We start from the raw sequence: 19502 nt of genomic DNA, 5'->3' as shown, positions 1-19502 counted from the left end.
AAGTGAAACATCTGGTTGACACAACACAGGAGCAGAAGAAAACCGGCGCTTAAGTTCCCGAAAGGCCTCCACGGCCGCAGGAGACCAATCAGCAACATCAGCACCCTTTTTAGTCAAATCAGTCAAAGGTTTAACAATACTGGAAAAATTAGCAATGAACCGACGATAAAAATTAGCAAACCCCAAGAACTTCTGAAGGCTCTTAACAGATGTAGGTTGTGTCCAGTCACAAATAGCCTGAACCTTAACGGGATCCATCTCAATAGTAGAAGGAGAAAAAATGTACCCCAAAAAAGAAATCTTCTGGACTCCGAAGAGACACTTTGAGCCCTTCACAAACAGAGAATTGGCCCTCAAAACCTGAAACACCTTCCTGACCTGTAGAACATGAGACTCCCAGTCATCAGAAAACACCAAAATATCATCCAAATACACAATCATAAACTTATCCAGATATTCACGGAAAATATTGTGCATAAAGGACTGAAAGACTGACGGAGCATTGGAGAGTCCAAAAGGCATTACCAAATACTCAAAATGGCCCTCAGGCGTATTAAATGCGGTTTTCCACTCATCACCCTGTTTTATCCGCACCAGGTTATACGCACCACGAAGATCTATTTTAGTGAACCACCTAGCCCCCTTAATGCGAGCAAACAAATCAGTAAATAATGGCAATGGATACTGGTATTTGACTGTAATCTTATTCAGAAGGCGATAATCTATACAAGGTCTCAGGGAACCATCTTTTTTTGCCACGAAAAAAAAACCTGCTCCCAGAGGGGACGAAGATGGACGAATATGTCCCTTTTCCAAGGACTCCTTAATATAATTCCGCATAGCAGTATGCTCTAGCAGTGACAGATTAAATAAACGACCCTTAGGGAACTTACTGCCAGGAATCAATTCTATAGCACAGTCACACTCTCTATGGGGAGGGAGCGAATTGAGCTTAGGCTCCTCAAAAACATCCCTATAATCCACCAAAAACGCAGGGATCTCCGAAGGAGTAGATGAAGCGATAGAAGTCGGAGGTGCATCATCATGAACCCCCTGACATCCCCAGCTTAGCACAGACATTGTTTTCCAGTCCAGGACAGGATTATGAGTTTGTAACCATGGCAGACCAAGCACTAGTACATCATGTAAATTATACAGTACAAGGAAGCGAATCACCTCCTGATGAACGGGAGTCATGCGCATGGTCACTTGTGTCCAATACTGCGGTTTATTCATAGCCAATGGTGTAGAATCAATTCCTTTCAGAGGAATAGGAACTTCCAGAGGCTCTAGACTAAAACCGCAGCGTTTAGCAAATGCCCAATCCATAAGACTCAGGGCAGCGCCTGAATCCACATAGGCATCGACGGAAATGGAAGACAGTGAAAAAATCAGAGTCACAGACAAAATGAACTTAGACTGCAGAGTATCAATGGCAAAAGATTTATCAACCCTTTTTGTGCGTTTAGAGCATGCTGATATAACATGAGCTGAATCACCACAATAAAAACACAAACCATTTTTCCGCCTATAATTTTGCCGTTCACTTCTGGACTGAATTCTATCACATTGCATAGTCTCAGGTGCCTGTTCAGAAGACACCGCCAACTGGTGCACGGGTTTGCGCTCCCGTAAACGCCGATCAATCTGAATGGCCATAGCCATAGACTCATTCAGACCTGTAGGCACAGGGAACCCCACCATAATATCCTTAATGGCCTCAGAAAGACCATTTCTGAAGTTTGCAGCCAGGGCGCACTCATTCCACTGAGTAAGCACCGACCATTTCCGAAATTTCTGACAATATATTTCCGCTTCATCATGCCCCTGAGAGAGGGCTAATAAAGCCTTTTCAGCCTGAATCTCTAGGTTAGGTTCCTCATAGAGCAATCCCAATGCCAGAAAAAACGCATCCACACTGAGCAATGCAGGATCCCCTGGTGCCAATGCAAATGCCCAATTCTGAGGGTCGCCCCGTAGGAACGATATATTAATCTTAACCTGTTGAGCAGGGTCTCCAGAGGAGCGAGATTTCAAAGAGAGAAACAATTTACAATTGTTCCTGAAATTCAGGAAGGTAGATCTATCTCCAGAAAAAAACTCTGGAATAGGAATTCTAGGTTCAGACATGGGAGTGTGAACAACAAAATCCTGTATATTTTGAACCTTTGCCGCGAGATTACTCAGGCTGGAAGCCAAACTCTGGACATCCATGATAAACAGCTAAGATCAGAGCCATTCAAGGGTTAAGAGGAGGTAAGAAGCAGCTAGACAGCAATTAAGGGCTAGACAGCAAAACTCTGAAGGGAAAAAAAAAAAAAAAAAATTTTCCTTGAACACTTCTTTTTCTCCTGCTTCAGCCCAAACAATTAACACTTTGTGGGCCGGCTATACTGTCATGAATCCCCAATGGCTAGGGATAGCACAGGATAAGCAAAGTATAATAAATATCGGACGAGCTCTAGGGTGATGGAACCTGGGCTGACCGCTGCCCTACGCCTGACAAATGCAACTAGAGATAGCCAGGGAGCGTGCCTACGTTGGTTCTAGACGCCACGCACCAGCCTAAGAGCTAACTAGTACTGCAGAGAAAACAAAGACCTCACTTGCCTCCAGAGGAATTAACCCCAAAGATATAGTTGCCCCCCACATGTATTGACGGTGAAATGAGAGGAAGGCACACACATAGAGATGATGTATATAGCTTTAGCAAATAGAGGCCCGCTGAAAACTAGAAAGCAGAATGACACAAAAGGGGACTGAGCGGTCAGCAAAAAACCCTAATCAAAAAAACCATCCTGAGATTACAAGAACCCATGTGCCAACTCATGGCACATGGGGAGAACCTCAGTCCACTAGAGCAACCAGCTAACAAAGAGACATTCTAAGCAAGCTGGACAAAAAAACCAAACAACTGAAAATCAGCACTTAGCTTATCCTGAAAGATCTGGGAGCAGGTAGGCAGGAACCAAACAGAGCACATCTGAACACATTGATAGCCGGCAAGGGAAATGACAGAAAGGCCAGGTAAAATAGGAAACACCCAGCCTCTGATGGACAGATGGAAACAAAAGGCCGCAACCCACCAAAGTCACCCAGTACCAGCAGTAACCACCAGAGGGAGCCCGCAAACAGAATCCACAACAACTATCTGGTTTTAAGTGATAATCATTCAAAGTTCGAAAATTGCAAATTTTTTGAAGTTTGTGTAAAATTTCTAATATTTTTATAAACGAACTCAGAAAATATCAATATAAATTTACCATTATCATAAAGTGTAATATGTCATGAAAAACCAATCTCAAAATCAATGGGATATGGGATTCCAGAGTTATTACCACATAAAGTAACACTAGTGAGATTTGAAAAATTTGGCCCAGTCACTAAAGGGGTTAAATAAAAAATAGTGGCATGCAAAGCCCAAATCACAAAGATTCGGCCACTGTCCATGTATTTCTGGACCTAACTGTAGTAAACTGCCTTTCTATAAATTCATCATTATCTTTATTATGCCTACATCTTGCACAGAAAATTAAGAATTTTTGACTAATAAACAATGCTAAACCAAAAGGTGGAATGTGCAGTTTAGAAAAAGATGCTGTTGTAATTATCTCTCGCAACCTACTTATGCTCTGTAAATGTTTTACAACAGGATGCATATTACCAGTCTCGGGACTCAGGTATTCTTGAGAAACCAGAATACCCATTCAAATTTTTGTAGTTTTTGGCCATCCGTCATCAAGTATTATTAAGGCCGCACATACCATAGAGGTAGCAAATGCAGCTGTTATAGGGTCTTTTGAAAAAAGGTGTCCATTTCAGATAGATTCCCTTTAAAATGGGAATTACACCTATCACCAGATAGACAGATGCAACACATGAGGGGATTGTCTGTTTGTTAGGTAATCCCTGCATGTATTGCGGTTGTCGCGGGGACTCTTAACACATTATCCGAGTACGCCCAAGATACTTGGATAACACCCTAGCATGCTCAGATAACACGTTATCCGAGCATGTTCGCTCCTCATTAATAATGATATTAAAGATTTTATATCTGCTTGTGAAGTTTGCCAGCCAAGGAATTGGTTTCATTGCCAATTTCAGAAAGACTGTGGACTCATCTGGGGTTTGTCTCTGTATGGTGGGAAAACTTTTATTTGGGCGGTGGTTGACCAATTCAGTAAACAGTCTCATTTTGTTCCTTTATCAGGGTTACCTAATGCAGAGACACTCTCCAGGTTGCTTATTTGCCATGTTGTGAGACTGCATGGAATTCTTCTGAACATTGTGTCTGATAGGGGAGTGGAATTTGTCTCCAAATTCTGAGCTTTTTGTAAGAAACTTGTCATTTTCCTCTGCTTACCACCCTGAAACAACTAATCAGACAGAAAGGACAAATTAATCTTTGGAACAAATTTTAAAGGTGTATGTGTGCTCAGCAGAAGGACTGTTCTTCATTTTTACCTTTTGCTAAGTTTCCTTTTAACAGTCGGGTCGGTCAGTCCTCTGGAACCTCGCCGTATTTTTGTAATTATGGTTTTCATCTCCATTTTGTTGAGTTTCCTGTGGTATAGTTCGAGACATAGAAACTTGTCTTGAGCGAAGAACAAAAGAATATGTGGACCGCTCAGATTCGCCAAAAACAGAAGGATGATAAAAAACGTTCGACAGGTTCTTTGATTAAAGTAAGTCATAAGATTTGGTTGTCATGCAAAAAACATTAACCTTAAGGTAACATCGGCGAAGGTGAATTGGAAGTTCATCGGTCCCTATGAGATTCTAGAAGTGGTCTAGAAGTGGTCAATCCAGCGGCTTGTAGGTTGAAGCTTCCTCCATCTTGTTGCATCCCAAAGTCTTCCATAAATACTTGTCAAAGGAGTTTACCCCTTTGATTTTGAGTCACTCATCCCCGCTTCCTTTGGATTATGTCAATGACAGTCCACAGTACGAGGTACAAAAAATTGTGGATTCTCAGAAGGTCCACAATACCCTCCATTGTCTCATTCACTGGAAGGGATACAGACCAAAGGAGAAATCCTGGGTTCCAGCTGGAGATGTGAAAGCCAATTGCCTGGTCAGGGCCATCCATTATAGGTTTCCTGGGAAACCTAGGGATCCAATGGCACCCTTATAAGAGGGGGTACTGTCATCATTCCTTTTCTCAGTGTAATGAGTGGCAGCTCAGCAGTCCAATCTGGGGCAGGGCATGCTGAGTTATCAGTATTGTGATAAACAGCTCTGACATCCAATCTGAGGCTTGGGAGTGCGTATCTTTGAGTGTGGTGAGTGACAGTCCAGTTGCCCCAATTAGTGCCAGGGTGTGCTGGGTTTCCTACAAGTGTCTCCTGCTCAGAATGATTCACAGGCTATTTAAGCTGGCTGTCTGTCTCTTGTCATGCCCCTAGAAGAAGCGTGAGCGAAACGGCACCCATCGGGTGTGAGGGGAACACCGCACGCCATCCTGACTTTACCAGCTTTGTGGAGATAAATGTATTCTACGCTTACACAGCTTGATATGAATTACTAAGGGAAGGGATTATATACATACTTATTTGATAGGGGGTTCTTGGTAATAAGTTACTACATTTGTATTTTCTGCAGAGCCCTATAAAAGGACTGCATGACATGTAACCAGCTTACTCAGGCTGGTTTCACATTTGCGTTTCAAAACGCAGCGTTAAAAAAAAAACGCATGTGGTGAAAAAACGCATGTAAACGCGTGCAAACGCTGCGTTTTTTAGACGCATGCGTTTTTGCATGCAGAAAAAAACGCAGTGTTTTGCCGCGTTTACATTAGTTTTTTCCTGCGTTTGCGTTTTTTAAACGCATGCTGAGAAGTGTGTGACAGCTGCCAATCATCAAAATCAACTAGAAAACCCACTATAAACAGAAATAGCTAGGGTCAGGGTTAGGGTTAGGATCCCTAGTAACCCTAGGAACCCTAACCCTAAGGATCCTAACCCGAACCCTAACCCTAACCCTAGGGATCCTAACCCTAACCCTAGGGATCCTAACCCTAACCCTAACCCTAAGGGTTAGGATCCTAACCCTAACCCTAAGGGTTAGGATCCCTAGGGTTAGGATCCCTAGGGTTAGGGTTAGGATCCCTAGGGTTACTAGGGATCCTAACCCTAACCATAACCCTAGGGATCCTAACCCTGACCCTAACCCTAACCCTAAGGGTTAGGGTTAGGATCCCTAGGGTTAGGGTTATGATCCCTAGGATTACTAGGGATCCTAACCTTAGGGTTAGGGTTAGGATCCCTAGGGTTAGGGTTTTCTTGTTTTTTCTTGTGTTTTCTTGTGTTTTTCTATAAAAAGGCATGCGTTTTTAACGCAAGCAAACGCATGTGCTTAAAAACGCATGCGTTTACATAGACAGCAATACATTTTTTTGCCGCGAAAAAACGCATGCTTTTTTTGCGGCAAAAAAACGCTGCTAGAAATTACTACAGGTTGCATTTCTGCAAAAAACCGCAAGCATAAAAAAAGGCATGCGTTGCCAAAAACGCGTCAAAACGCATGCAAAAAACGCATGCATTTTTAATGTTAAGTATAGAAAAAAACGCATGCGTTTTTTAGCGCTAAAACGCAGCGGCAAAAAACGCAAGTGTGAAACCAGCCTTACCCACTTGTTATAAACACACAGCTTCATTGTACAACCTTCCCTCTCCCCCTTCCTCTTCTAGTTTTTACCTCCTCATTATCATTACATTACCTCCTTGGTTTGCAGTAGCTCCCCCTCCCTCTTTGGAGGTCGTATCCCCTGTCTAAATGGTTTTAAAATTGTGTATCAATAAAAAATATAATGTTTTATCTTTCAATTGTTGGGAATCTCTTCTTGGCAGGTGTGTTTACCCATCGCCTATCCTTAGTTTTTTTCTGTCTGCCTCTTTATGTCTGCCAGTTGTAGCTCTGCTCAGTTTGGTATGTCTTTGCTCTGTGCTTTGAGTTCCAGTATTTTGATCTTTGTTGACTGACCTTGGATTTGCCTTCTAACATCCATTTGCCTAGCCCCTTTATCTTGATCACCTGCCTTTATTAATTCTGACCCTGGACTGTGACCTGACTACGCATTTGCCTCACCAATCTGTCTTTGACACACCGTCCTCGCTTTTGACCTCGGACTCCCTGACTTCCCCACCTCACGAAGTGTCCATAAGTAGTGATTAGCATCACATCCAGTAGGTGAGTTCAAGAGTAATATCCCTACACAACAGTCACAAGCTGTCTGGACATGCTGAGAGTTGTTGTTTCCACAGGTGGAAAGTCTATTGCTGACTACTTCTGCTATGAAAGTACAAAAAGAAAAGTAACAAAAAGAAATAAAAAAGAATAAGTAACAAAATAAGCAAGTAGCTTTTGGAAAATAATAAGAAGTGTACATGGGTAGATACATAAATGAATAGGAGAACAGAACCTACTAGCACCAACTTGTCAAGCTATGTCATGTTGATACCATCAGTGAAGCATCTAGTGAGGTGTCAAGGAGTTGGGATCCTTTGTTAGGCTTTGTAATAAACAGATCTTTATGACGCAAGATACACATTCCATCCACATAATACAATGATCACAGATAATTAAACTGTCATGACTGTAGTTACAAAATATAAACGGGAGATAATCCCTTGGTTCATTATCTAGAACCAAGCCCAAAACTACTACACACGAATGATAAAAAAAAGAAAAATCTAAGATAATAAAAATATTTACTTTCCAGTTGAATAATGCTTGTATTTGTGGCTTTGATGCAGAATAGAAAACGTGGCATTTGTCTACTTTTGTGTCTGTTCACACTGCTTTTAATTCTCCAGCTTTCCTGAATTTTTCCAGATAATTTAATTTTAATTTAATCCATTCCCACATTTTGAAAGTCATACAATTGTCTTGAAATAATCTGAATTGCATCACATCAATTCACTCATCTTTAAAATCCCATGATAGCAGCTTGTGGTTTATTTTATCCCTATTCTGCAGCAACTCTTTTAGCTCTATTACTATTCTGTGACATCACAATGCTAAATTGTGGGGTACTGCTATGGGCACCAGATTTATGCCAACTTACGCTAATTTTTAAGGAAGGAGAAGGGAGGATCTTACTTAAAGGACGGCTCCACGTGAACCTGTCCTCTGGAAGTTTTTTATTGGTGGTGTAGTATTTATATGGTCACTAGATGAAAAATCATGTGATGAAGGTTTACTTGATGTAAATAAAAATATAGTTTAAACCTACTTTTGGCAAATGAAGGGTGCATTTTTGGCATCTTATAATAATAGCTGTGCGTCAATCACAAGATGCCGCTGTCTTCAGCTCTCCCTAGTGTCACTCTGGCCCCGCACCAACATCTTGTGGCCGCAACTTCGGAAGTCAGAGTTGGTCACAAGCTCTTGACAAAAGTTTATGAAAGCTTTCTTTACAATCTGCAGAAGACGACCAGGATGGTTAGCAAACTGCAAAGTATGTCCTATGAGGAATAGTTAAAGGATCTGGGAATGTTTAGCTTGCAAAAAAGACTAAGTGGAGACTTAATAGCTGTCTACAAATATCTGAAGGGCTGTCACAGTGTAGAGGGATCCTTATTCTCATTTGCACATGGAAACACGAGAAGCAATGGAATGAAATTGAAAAGAAGAAGATACAGACTAGATATTAGAAAAAACTTTAACAGTGAAGGTGATCAATGAATGGAACAGGCTGCCACGAAAGTTAGTGAGTCCTCCTTCAATGCAAGTCTTCAAACAGAGGCTGAACAAACATCTGTCTGAGATGGCTTAATGAATCCTGCATTGAGCAGGGGGTTGGACACGATGACTCTGGAGGACCCTTCCAACTCTAGCATACTATAATTTTATGACCAATGAAGTTGACGGATGTTGAGTATAATAGCAGAAGCAGGGAACTTAGATTGGTGACACCACTCCAACAGTAAAATAAAAAAAACATGCTGGAGTTTTAAGCACCACCATTAGGAGGATACATTAGAAAGCAATTACTTTGAACCTTCAACGTACCAGGCTATGAATTGGTAACGGCAGCGACTCAAAGCCATGCTTTCTTTATATTTTTGTTACTATCGGTTAACCACTGTGTATTGAGTAGCCTTATAGTGCAATACTGGAGGTGCCCCAAGTTGGTTGCATTTGCCAATCCTCCTTAGTAATATATTATTCTATATAAGCAAGAGCAGACATTTATTCACCTTTAACTCTGACATATCCACACTCATTCATCTCTCACAACTGGGAATGGAAAAGTGGCCACATGTGTGTGTCATTCTCCATACACTTCTGTGTGAGTCTGGAGGGTGAGCATGCTTGCCAGGTATGCGTGGCCAGATATTTCTGATAGGGCTCCATTCTGGAGATGAGTAGGCATGGCAGGCACACGTGTCTAAGAGGCATCTATTGTATTTCCATAATCCAGTTTGAAGTATTATTCCTAAACATACAGAACATGTTTTTAGTACAATTATTCCTTTGTTTCCAAGTCATGAAAACCACTGAAGCAAGAAATGTTAATGCGTAAACTAACACAGCTAATTGAAAATAACTGCTACCCCCCAGGAACAATACACTTTCCTGTCTCTGAAAAAAATGGTGGAACTAGTTTAGAGAGTAAAATATACCTGGTATGTATTGCTAAGGCTATCACATTTCACTCAGCATGCTTTGAAATGACAGGTTGATTTAACAGATTTAATAACTTAGGAGTGATGAAAGAGCAGTCAAACTACAGATTATCAAAACTAAGCTATGGGAACCAAAAAAGCAAATAAATTCAACATACACAATACTCATATCCAGCCACATCCAGATTCTATACATGATAAATCACACTCTTTGCTGGTAGCACAAGACCCTCAGGGCTAAGGAAGGACATCCTGATCTCTGATCCTGCAAAACTGAATCCAGAGCACATGGGGTCTATAGCCGAATCATTTGTACAATACAATAGGAAGACATGACTTACACTGAGTGCGCAAACATAATATGCCTATATCAGCGAGGTCATGAAATATAATATCTGCTTTATTACAGGCCCATTAACATCCAAGCTGGAAATAGGCACAAATATGGATGGAAGCCTCATAATGAAAGCTTTGTATTTAGGATAAGACTTATTTATACAGTAATGTACAAGACCGGTGGTAAAAGCCAAAACAATTATTGCACAAAAGAACAAGTGCGATAAACTAGAACAAGAGAATAAAAAACTAGAACTCAATACATCCCTAACAAATGGAGTCATAAGTGTCAGAAGAATCAGAAGATAAGACAATTTCACAATAGCAATCACTAACCAGCAAAAAAGGTGAGAAACAAATAAACGGTGCTTGTTAAATTCGAGACTAGGCGGCATGGTGGTTCTCATAGAGAGATGGCGGGTAAACCTTCTGTTGTTTAATCATGGGGAACACTGGATGCAAATATAGTGCAGTTTAAAGTAATAATATCTGATGAAGACCATCTAACTACCCTACAGCACATTATCATGTGTTATTGAACGTCAATGGTGGCCTCAAGTATATAGCAACGCAAGACTCCATACAGCAGGATGAGCTTCTAGTGGGGAACTTGGTCTGTATTCTTTGAGTTAGTAAAATATATAATGATACTTACTGTGCATGTTTCTGGACTTCACAGACAATACTGTGCTACTGAAACCATAAAGGGGAGGTCATAGACACCAGCGGTATGTGCCTCTTATTGGCCAACCCATGAATACAGCGATATTCATATTTATGTAGGTACGGTTTAATTTAAAAGAAGAGAATGGAAAAGAAGGAAAGAAAGAAAAAAAGAAAGAACAAAAGAAACAAAGAAAAGGAAAGAAAAGAATGAAAGAAAAGAAAGACATCTCTCTCTAAAAGACCACCTCATTGAAAAGACCCAGTTTTATGACCATATGTTCTGCACTGGTTATGGTGTTACATTTATAATAAGGTAATTATTGACACTTATTTATGTAAGATCTACACCCCAGGACCCTCAGCTCCTGCCCCCCCAGACACAGAACATGTATAATCTGCAGCTATTGACAGACACCAGAGACAGCTGAATAGACACCAGACCTCTCCATAACACCTGGAGGGAGATGTTCCTGGTCCAGCAGAAGGAATGAGGGCAGACCCATACACTGTAGCCACCACACATCATACAATGGCATGCACTATACCTAAATACTTGATGTCGAATCCTGGAGGGGGCTTGAGGGACCTCCTGACCCAGCCTTCCCTGAGGACCCCCAGGTGCTCCTCCTTGCCCTGGATCAGCAGGACATGCTCATCTATCCAGCCCAGGAAGAAAGTCTCGGAGATGGCAGAAGTCACTTTCTTGTTCCAGAAATGCTGCATATTCTCGGCTTTGAAGTCGGCAAAGATCTCATAACCCACATGGTGCTTCTGGTGTGACAGCAGCAGCCTCTCCGACGCCCCCCGGTGACTCAGGACCACGGCCAGGGAGTGGGGGGCGATCTGCAGGATGGACTCCATGCTGTGAGGCATCTCGGGCGCAGTAAGTAGGTGCAGGGTGCCCAGACAAACTTTTAGCCGGAGCCCTGCTGATAGTGCAAGTGCATTCTCCCTGCAGACCTCTGCCCAGATCACCAGCACTAAGCAATCCTTCCCACCGACAAGACCCTGCTCGCCCGAGCGCTGGCCATTCCCACACAGCCAGTGCAGTGGGAGAGCAGCGCCCTGAGCCTGGCTGACAAGCCCCGGGTGGAATTTACAGGTGGGTAATAAACGTCTGATTTATTGGCAGCTATAGACCCTCCCTCCGGAGCTGACAGCTGCCCCCTGCCGCCCTCTGCCGCCCGACCTGCTGCACTGCACCCAGGGCTGCCTCTTCCCTGTCAGCCGTCACTATGACTTGTTACAGGAAGAAAGGGTTTTATGCAGGAAACATGGCTTACCTCACTATAAGCCCTGTCTGATCCTCACCTGTAATAAAAAATCATTAAACAAACAGGAATTAGTCTATTCTTACTGGGGGAGGAGTAATAGAATGATCAAACACAATATATAAGTAGTAAAATGGTTAATAACTTTTAGTAATACCACTAAAATGTTCTGAACAGTACAATTAAAGCAAATAATAAACAAATTGACGAGAAAAACAACGTTTTTCACTGCTTTATATATACAGTGTCAGTATAATAGATAATTGAGCTTTTCTAATGAGTCATCACATAAGAGCAAAGCCAAGAAACTATCTGCATAGCTTTCATTCCAAGATCTCCTGTGATATGTATGTTACATATGTAATAAAGAGCCTGAGCAGTGGTGTAACTAGAGTCCAGTAGGCCTCGGGGCAAAATTTGGACCTGGCACCTCCCCCGCCCCTCCGTATGTTGCTCAAATGTATAGGCCTTTGTAGCGTTCTAAATTCTACAAGGACAAATGTGTTGACCTTTCCCCCCACATCCTGGGTCCTTCCTGGTATATGTTCTCCATAGTGGTATATATGTCCACCATCCTGGTATATATTTCCCTTATCCTGGTATATATGTTCTCTGTAGTGGTATATACAGCTCTGGGAAAAATTAAGAGACCACTACACAGTTTTATAAAAATCAGCTTCTCTACATGTCTGACAGCCATTCCATTCCAGTGTCAGTTGAATTCCAACCAGAGTACACCTCATTCTACTTAATGTGCTTCTGATTAGGTGATCACCTGAACCAAATCTTATTTAACGAAGGAAAGTATAAAACACACTGCTGCGGTGTTCACAGTCCTCTTGCAATAGGACAATCTGGTTGGCAATTGCTAGTAATATCCCAAACGTAATAGGAATGAAAAAATAACTTAACAATGCCAAAAGAGTTGAAAAGAAAAGTCTTGAGTGAGGAAAAGAAGGGCTCAATTCTGTCTTTACTAGCAGAGGGAAACAGTGAGCGTCATGTTGCCTCCATCCTCAAAATTTGTAAGACGCCAGTCCATTACAACAAGGTCAAGCAGCAGACATTGGGGACAACAAAGCTACGGACTGGCAGAGGGCAAAAACGACTCTCCACTGACCGGGATGACCATCATCTTATTCGAATGTCACTCAGCAACCGCAGGATGACATCAAGTGATCTACAAAAGGAATGGCAAATGGCAGCTGGGGTGAAGTGCACAGCAAGAACAGGTCGTAACAGGCTCCTAGAGGCAGGACTCAAGTCATGTAAAGCTAGAAAAAAGCCTTTCATCAATGAGAAGCAAAGGAGAGCCAGGCTGAAGTTTGCCAAAAGACCATAAGGATTGGACCATAGAGGACTGGAGTAAGGTAATCTTCTCTAATGAGTTTAATTTTCAGCTTTGCCCAACACCTGATCATCTAATGGTTAGAAGGAGACCTGGAGAGGCATACAAGCCACAGTGTCTGGCACCCAGTGTGAAATTTGGTGGAGGATTGGTGATGATCTGGGGATGCTTCAGCAAGGCTGGAATTGGGCAGGTTAATCTTTGCGAAGGACCTATGAATCAAGCCGCATACAAGGTTATCCTGGGAAAACAGTTGATTCCTTCTGCTCAGGCAATGTTCCCCAACTCTGAGGACTGGTTTTTCCAGCAGGACAATGCGCCATGTGTTATGGACCTGGTGGTTAGGAGCACCTGGAATGACCTGATGAGTAAACTCAAAAATGGAACTAGCTCTGGGGAAGTGGGAACTCTGCTGACCGCAAACTCTACTCCTATCGCACACACTAGAAATAGCCGTGGAGCGTACCTAACTCTCCCTAGACGCCTCTTCACAGCCTAAGAGCTAACTACCCCTAACGATAGAAATAGAAGCCTAACCTTGCCTCAGAGAAAGTCCCCAAAGGTATAGGCAGCCCCCCACATATATTGACTGTGAGTTAAGAGGAAAGTCACAAACACAGGAATGAAACAGGTTTTAGCAAATGAGGCCGGACTTACTAAATAGTCAGAGGATAGAAAAGAAAACTATGCGGTCAGCATAAAAAAACTACAAAACCACGCAGAGTATGCAAAAAGACCCCCGCACCGACTCACGGTGTGGAGGTGCAACACTGCACCCCAGAGCTTCCAGCTAGCAAGGAAATATCATGATAGCAAGCTGGACTGGAATTTAGCAGTACTAAGAAATATATTCAGGCAGCAGTAACAACAAATGAACTAGCAGGGACTTAGCTTCTGCTGGAGTAGACAGGTCCTCAGAGAAGTCCAAGAGAGATCTGAACCAATTCTGATACATTGACTGCTGGCATCAGGTAACGATCTGAGTGGAGTTAAATAGGGAAGCCAGCATAGCAACATAACGAGAGCAGCTGATAAAGTCAACCTAGTGACCAGCAGTTCCGCTCGAAGCCACCAGAGGGAGCCCAAGAGCAGAACTAACCAAAGTACCATTCATGACCACAGGAGGGAGTCCGAGAACGGAATTCACAACAGTACCCCCCCTTGAGGAGGGGTCACCGAACCCTCACCAGGCCCCCCAGGCCGATCAGGACGAGCCAAATGAAAGGCACTAACTAAATCGGCAGCATGGACATCGGAGGCAACAACCCAGGAATTATCCTCCTGACCATAGCCCTTCCACTTAACCAAGTACTGAAGCTTCCGTCTCGAAATACGAGAATCCAAAATCTTTCCCACCACATACTGCAACTCCCCCTCAACCAACACCGGAGCAGGAGGATCAACGGAGGGAACCATAGGCGCCACGTACCTCCGCAACAACGACCTATGGAACACATTATGGATGGCAAAAGAAGCTGGAAGGACCAAACGAAATGACACAGGGTTGAGAATTTCAGAAATCTTATAAGGACCAATGAAACGAGGCTTAAACTTAGGAGAAGAAACCTTCATAGGAACATAACGAGAAGACAACCAAACCAAATCCCCAACACGAAGTCTGGGACCAACACAACGACGGCGATTAGCGAAACGTTGAGCCTTCTCCTGGGACAACGTCAGATTGTCCACTACGTGAGTCCAAATTTGCTACAACCTGTCCACCACAGAATCCACACCAGGACAGTCAGAAGGCTCAACCTGCCCCGAAGAAAAACGAGGATTAAAACCAGAATTGCAAAAAAAAGGCGAAACCAAAGTAGCCGAACTAGCCCGATTATTAAGGGCGAACTCAGCCAATGGCAAGAAGGTCACCCAGTCATCCTGATCAGCAGAAACAAAGCATCTCAGATAGGTTTCCAAAGTCTGGTTGGTTCGTTCGGTTTGGCCATTTGTTTGAGGATGGAAAGCCGAAGAAAAAGACAAATCAATGCCCATCTTAGCACAAAAGGACCGCCAAAACCTAGAGACAAACTGGGAACCTCTGTCCGACACAATGTTCTCCGGAATGCCATGCAAACGAACCACATGTTGAAAAAATAATGGCACCAAATCAGAGGAAGAAGGTAATTTAGGCAAGGGAACCAAATGGACCATCTTAGAAAAGCGATCACAAACCACCCAGATGACAGACATCCTTTGAGAGATAGGAAGATCTGAAATAAAATCCATTGAAACATGCGTCCAAGGCCTTTTCGGGACTGGCAAGGGGAAAAGCAACCCACTGGCACGAGAACAGCAGGGCTTAGCCCGAGCACAAGTCCCACAAGACTGCACAAAAGAACGCACATCCCGTGAAAAGGAAGGCCACCAAAAGGACCTAGCCACCAAATCTCTGGTACCAAAAATCCCAGGATGACCAGCCAACACTGAGCAATGAACCTCAGAAATAACTCTGCTGGTCCATCTATCAGGGACAAACAGTTTCTCCGCTGGACAACGGTCAGGTCTATCAGCCTGAAACTCCTGCAGCGCCCGCCGCAAATCAGGGGAGATGGCAGACAGAATTACCCCCTCTTTGAGAATACCAGCCGGCTCAGGGACTCCCGGAGAATCAGGCACAAAACTCCTAGAAAGGGCATCAGCCTTCACATTCTTAGAACCTGGAAAGTATGAGACCACAAAATCGAAACGGGAGAAAAACAGCGACCATCGAGCTTGTCTAGGATTCAACCGCTTGGCAGACTCGAGATAAGTCAGATTTTTGTGATCCGTCAAGACCACCACGCGGTGCTTGGCTCCCTCAAGCCAATGTCGCCACTCCTCGAATGCCCACTTCATAGCCAGCAGCTCCCGATTGCCAACATCATAATTACGCTCAGCAGGCGAAAACTTTCTAGAAAAGAAGGCACATGGCTTCATCACAGAGCCATCAGAACTTCTTTGAGACAAAACAGCCCCTGCTCCAATCTCAGAAGCATCAACCTCGACCTGAAAAGGGAGTGAAACATCTGGCTGACGCAACACAGGGGCCGAAGAAAAACGACGTTTCAGCTCCTGAAAAGCCTCAACGGCCGCAGAGGACCAATTCACCACATCAGCACCTTTCTTGGTCAAATCAGTCAAAGGTTTAACCACACTAGAAAAATTAGCGATGAAGCGACGGTAAAAATTAGCAAAGCCCAGGAATTTCTGGAGGCTCTTCACAGATGTAGGTTGAGTCCAATCATAAATGGCCTGAACTTTAACAGGATCCATCTCGATAGTAGAAGGGGAAAAAATGAAGCCCAAAAAGGAAACCTTCTGAACTCCAAAGAGACATTTAGACCCGTTCACAAACAAGGAATTAGCACGAAGGACCTGGAATACCATTCTGACCTGTTTCACATGAGACTCCCAATCATCCGAAAAGACCAAAATATCATCCAAATATACAATCATGAATCTATCCAGATACTTTCGGAAGATGTCATGCATAAAGGACTGAAACACAGATGGAGCATTTGAAAGCCCGAATGGCATTACCAGGTACTCAAAATGGCCCTCGGGCGTATTAAATGCTGTTTTCCATTCATCGCCCTGTTTAATACGCACAAGGTTATACGCCCCTCGAAGAGCTATCTTGGTGAACCAACTAGCCCCCTTAATCTGAGCAAACAAATCAGACAGCAGAGGCAAAGGGTCCTGAAATTTGACCGTGATTTTATTGAGAAGGCGGTAATCTATACAGGGTCTCAGAGAACCATCCTTCTTGGCCACAAAAAAGAACCCTGCTCCCAACAGTGATGAAGATGGGCGAATATGCCCTTTCTCCAAGGACTCCTTTATATAAGTCCGCATAGCGGCGTGCTCTGGCACGGATAAATTGAAAAGTCGGCCCTTAGGAAACTTACTACCAGGAATCAAATTTATAGCACAATCACAATCCCTATGAGGGGGTAGGACACTGGATTTGGGCTCATCAAATACATCCTGGTAATCCGACAGAAACTCAGGGACTTCAGAAGGAGTGGAAGCAGAAATTGACACCAATGGGACATCGCCATGTACCCCTTGACAACTCCAACTAGACACAGACATTGATTTCCAATCCAATACTGGATTATGAACCTGTAGCCATGGCAAACCCAACACGACCACATCATGCAAATTATGCAACACCAAAAAGCGAACATCTTCCCGATGTGCAGGAGCCATGCACATGGTCAACTGAGTCCAGTACTGAGGTTTATTCTTGGCCAACGGCATGGCATCAATTCCCCTTAATGGAATAGGATACTGCAAAGGCTCCAAGAAAAAACCACAGCGCCTGGCAAACTCCAAGTCCATCAAATTCAGGGCAGCGCCTGAATCCACAAATGCCATAACCGAGTAGGATGACAAGGAGCAAATCAGAGTAACAGACAAAAGAAATTTAGGCTGTACAGTACCAATGGTGACAGACCTAGCGAACCGCTTAGTGCGCTTAGGACAATCAGATATAGCATGAGTGGGGTCACCACAGTAAAAACACAGCCTATTCTGACGTCTGTGTTCTTGCCGTTCAGTTCTGATCAAAGTTCTATCACATTGCATAAGCTCAGGCCTCTGCTCAAAGGATACCGCCAAACTGTGCACAATTTTGCACTCGCGCAAACGCCGATCAATTTGGATGGCCAAGGACATTGACTCATTCAGACCAGCAGGCGTGGGGAATCCCACCATAACATCCTTAAGGGCTTCAGAAAGACCCTTTCTAAAAATTGCTGCCAGGGCACACTCATTCCATTGAGTAAGCACAGACCATTTTCTAAACTTCTGACAATATATCTCCGCTTCATCCTGACCCTGACACAAAGCTAGCAAAATTTTCTCTGCCTGATCCACTGAATTCGGTTCGTCATAAAGCAATCCAAGCGCCAGAAAAAACGCATCTACATTAAGCAATGCAGGATCTCCTGGCGCAAGGGAGAATGCCCAGTCTTGAGGGTCACCACGCAACAAAGAAATAATAATTTTTACTTGCTGAATGGGGTCACCAGAGGAGCGGGGTTTCAAAGCAAGAAACAGTTTACAATTATTTTTGAAATTCAGAAACTTAGATCTATCCCCAGAAAACAAATCAGGAATTGGAATTCTAGGCTCTAATATCGGATTCTGAACTACATAATCTTGAATGCTTTGTACCCTTGCAGTGAGATGATCCACACAAGAGGACAGACCTTGAATATCCATATCTACACCTGAGTCCTGAACCACCCAGAGGTTAAGGGGAAAAGAGAGACAAAACACACTGCAGAGAAAAAAAAATGGGTTCAGAACTTCTCTTATCCCTCTTTTGAGATGCATTAACACTTTACGGGCCAGCTGTACTGTTATGGACCTGGTGGTTAGGAGCACCTGGAGTGACCTGATGAGTAAACTCAAAAACGGAACTAGCTCTGGGGAAGTGGGAACTCTGCTGACCGCAAACTCTACTCCTATCGCACACACTAGAAATAGCCGTGGAGCGTACCTAACTCTCCCTAGACGCCTCTTCACAGCCTAAGAGCTAACTACCCCTAACGATAGAAATAGAAGCCTAACCTTGCCTCAGAGAAAGTCCCCAAAGGTATAGGCAGCCCCCCACATATATTGACTGTGAGTTAAGAGGAAAGTCACAAACACAGGAATGAAACAGGTTTTAGCAAATGAGGCCGGACTTACTAAATAGTCAGAGGATAGAAAAGAATACTATGCGGTCAGCATAAAAAAACTACAAAACCACGCAGAGTATGCAAAAAGACCCCCGCACCGACTCACGGTGTGGAGGTGCAACACTGCACCCCAGAGCTTCCAGCTAGCAAGGAAATATCATGATAGCAAGCTGGACTGGAATTTAGCAGTACTAAGAAATATATTCAGGCAGCAGTAACAACAAATGAACTAGCAGGGACTTAGCTTCTGCTGGAGTAGACAGGTCCTCAGAGAAGTCCAAGAGAGATCTGAACCAATTCTGATACATTGACTGCTGGCATCAGGTAACGATCTGAGTGGAGTTAAATAGGGAAGCCAGCATAGCAACATAACGAGAGCAGCTGATAAAGTCAACCTAGTGACCAGCAGTTCCGCTCGAAGCCACCAGAGGGAGCCCAAGAGCAGAACTAACCAAAGTACCATTCATGACCACAGGAGGGAGTCCGAGAACGGAATTCACAACAGCCATGCCACACAGCTAGGACAATCAAGGTGTGGATGAAGGACCACCACACCAAATCCGTCATGGCCAGCCCAATC

At 43.5% G+C, this 19502-nt stretch overlaps 1 protein-coding gene across 1 annotated transcript in view; it reads right to left on the bottom strand.

The window, feature by feature from the left end:
* The window catches only part of STOX2 (storkhead box 2), a 346746-nt gene extending 335036 nt beyond the window's left edge, over nucleotides 1-11710 (bottom strand). Inside the window, exon 1 of the mRNA XM_077279570.1 lies at nucleotides 11177-11710. Coding sequence (XP_077135685.1) covers nucleotides 11177-11504 — 328 coding nt within the window. The 5' untranslated portion in view covers nucleotides 11505-11710. The remainder of the gene's footprint in view (nucleotides 1-11176) is intronic.
* Nucleotides 11711-19502: the final 7792 nt, after the last annotated feature.

The sequence above is a fragment of the Ranitomeya variabilis genome, chromosome 1 (assembly GCF_051348905.1).
Source record: "Ranitomeya variabilis isolate aRanVar5 chromosome 1, aRanVar5.hap1, whole genome shotgun sequence".
NCBI classification, from domain to species: Eukaryota; Metazoa; Chordata; class Amphibia; order Anura; family Dendrobatidae; genus Ranitomeya; species Ranitomeya variabilis.
Note: the sequence above shows the minus strand (reverse complement) of the source record. Positions and strands in the feature narration are given on the sequence as shown.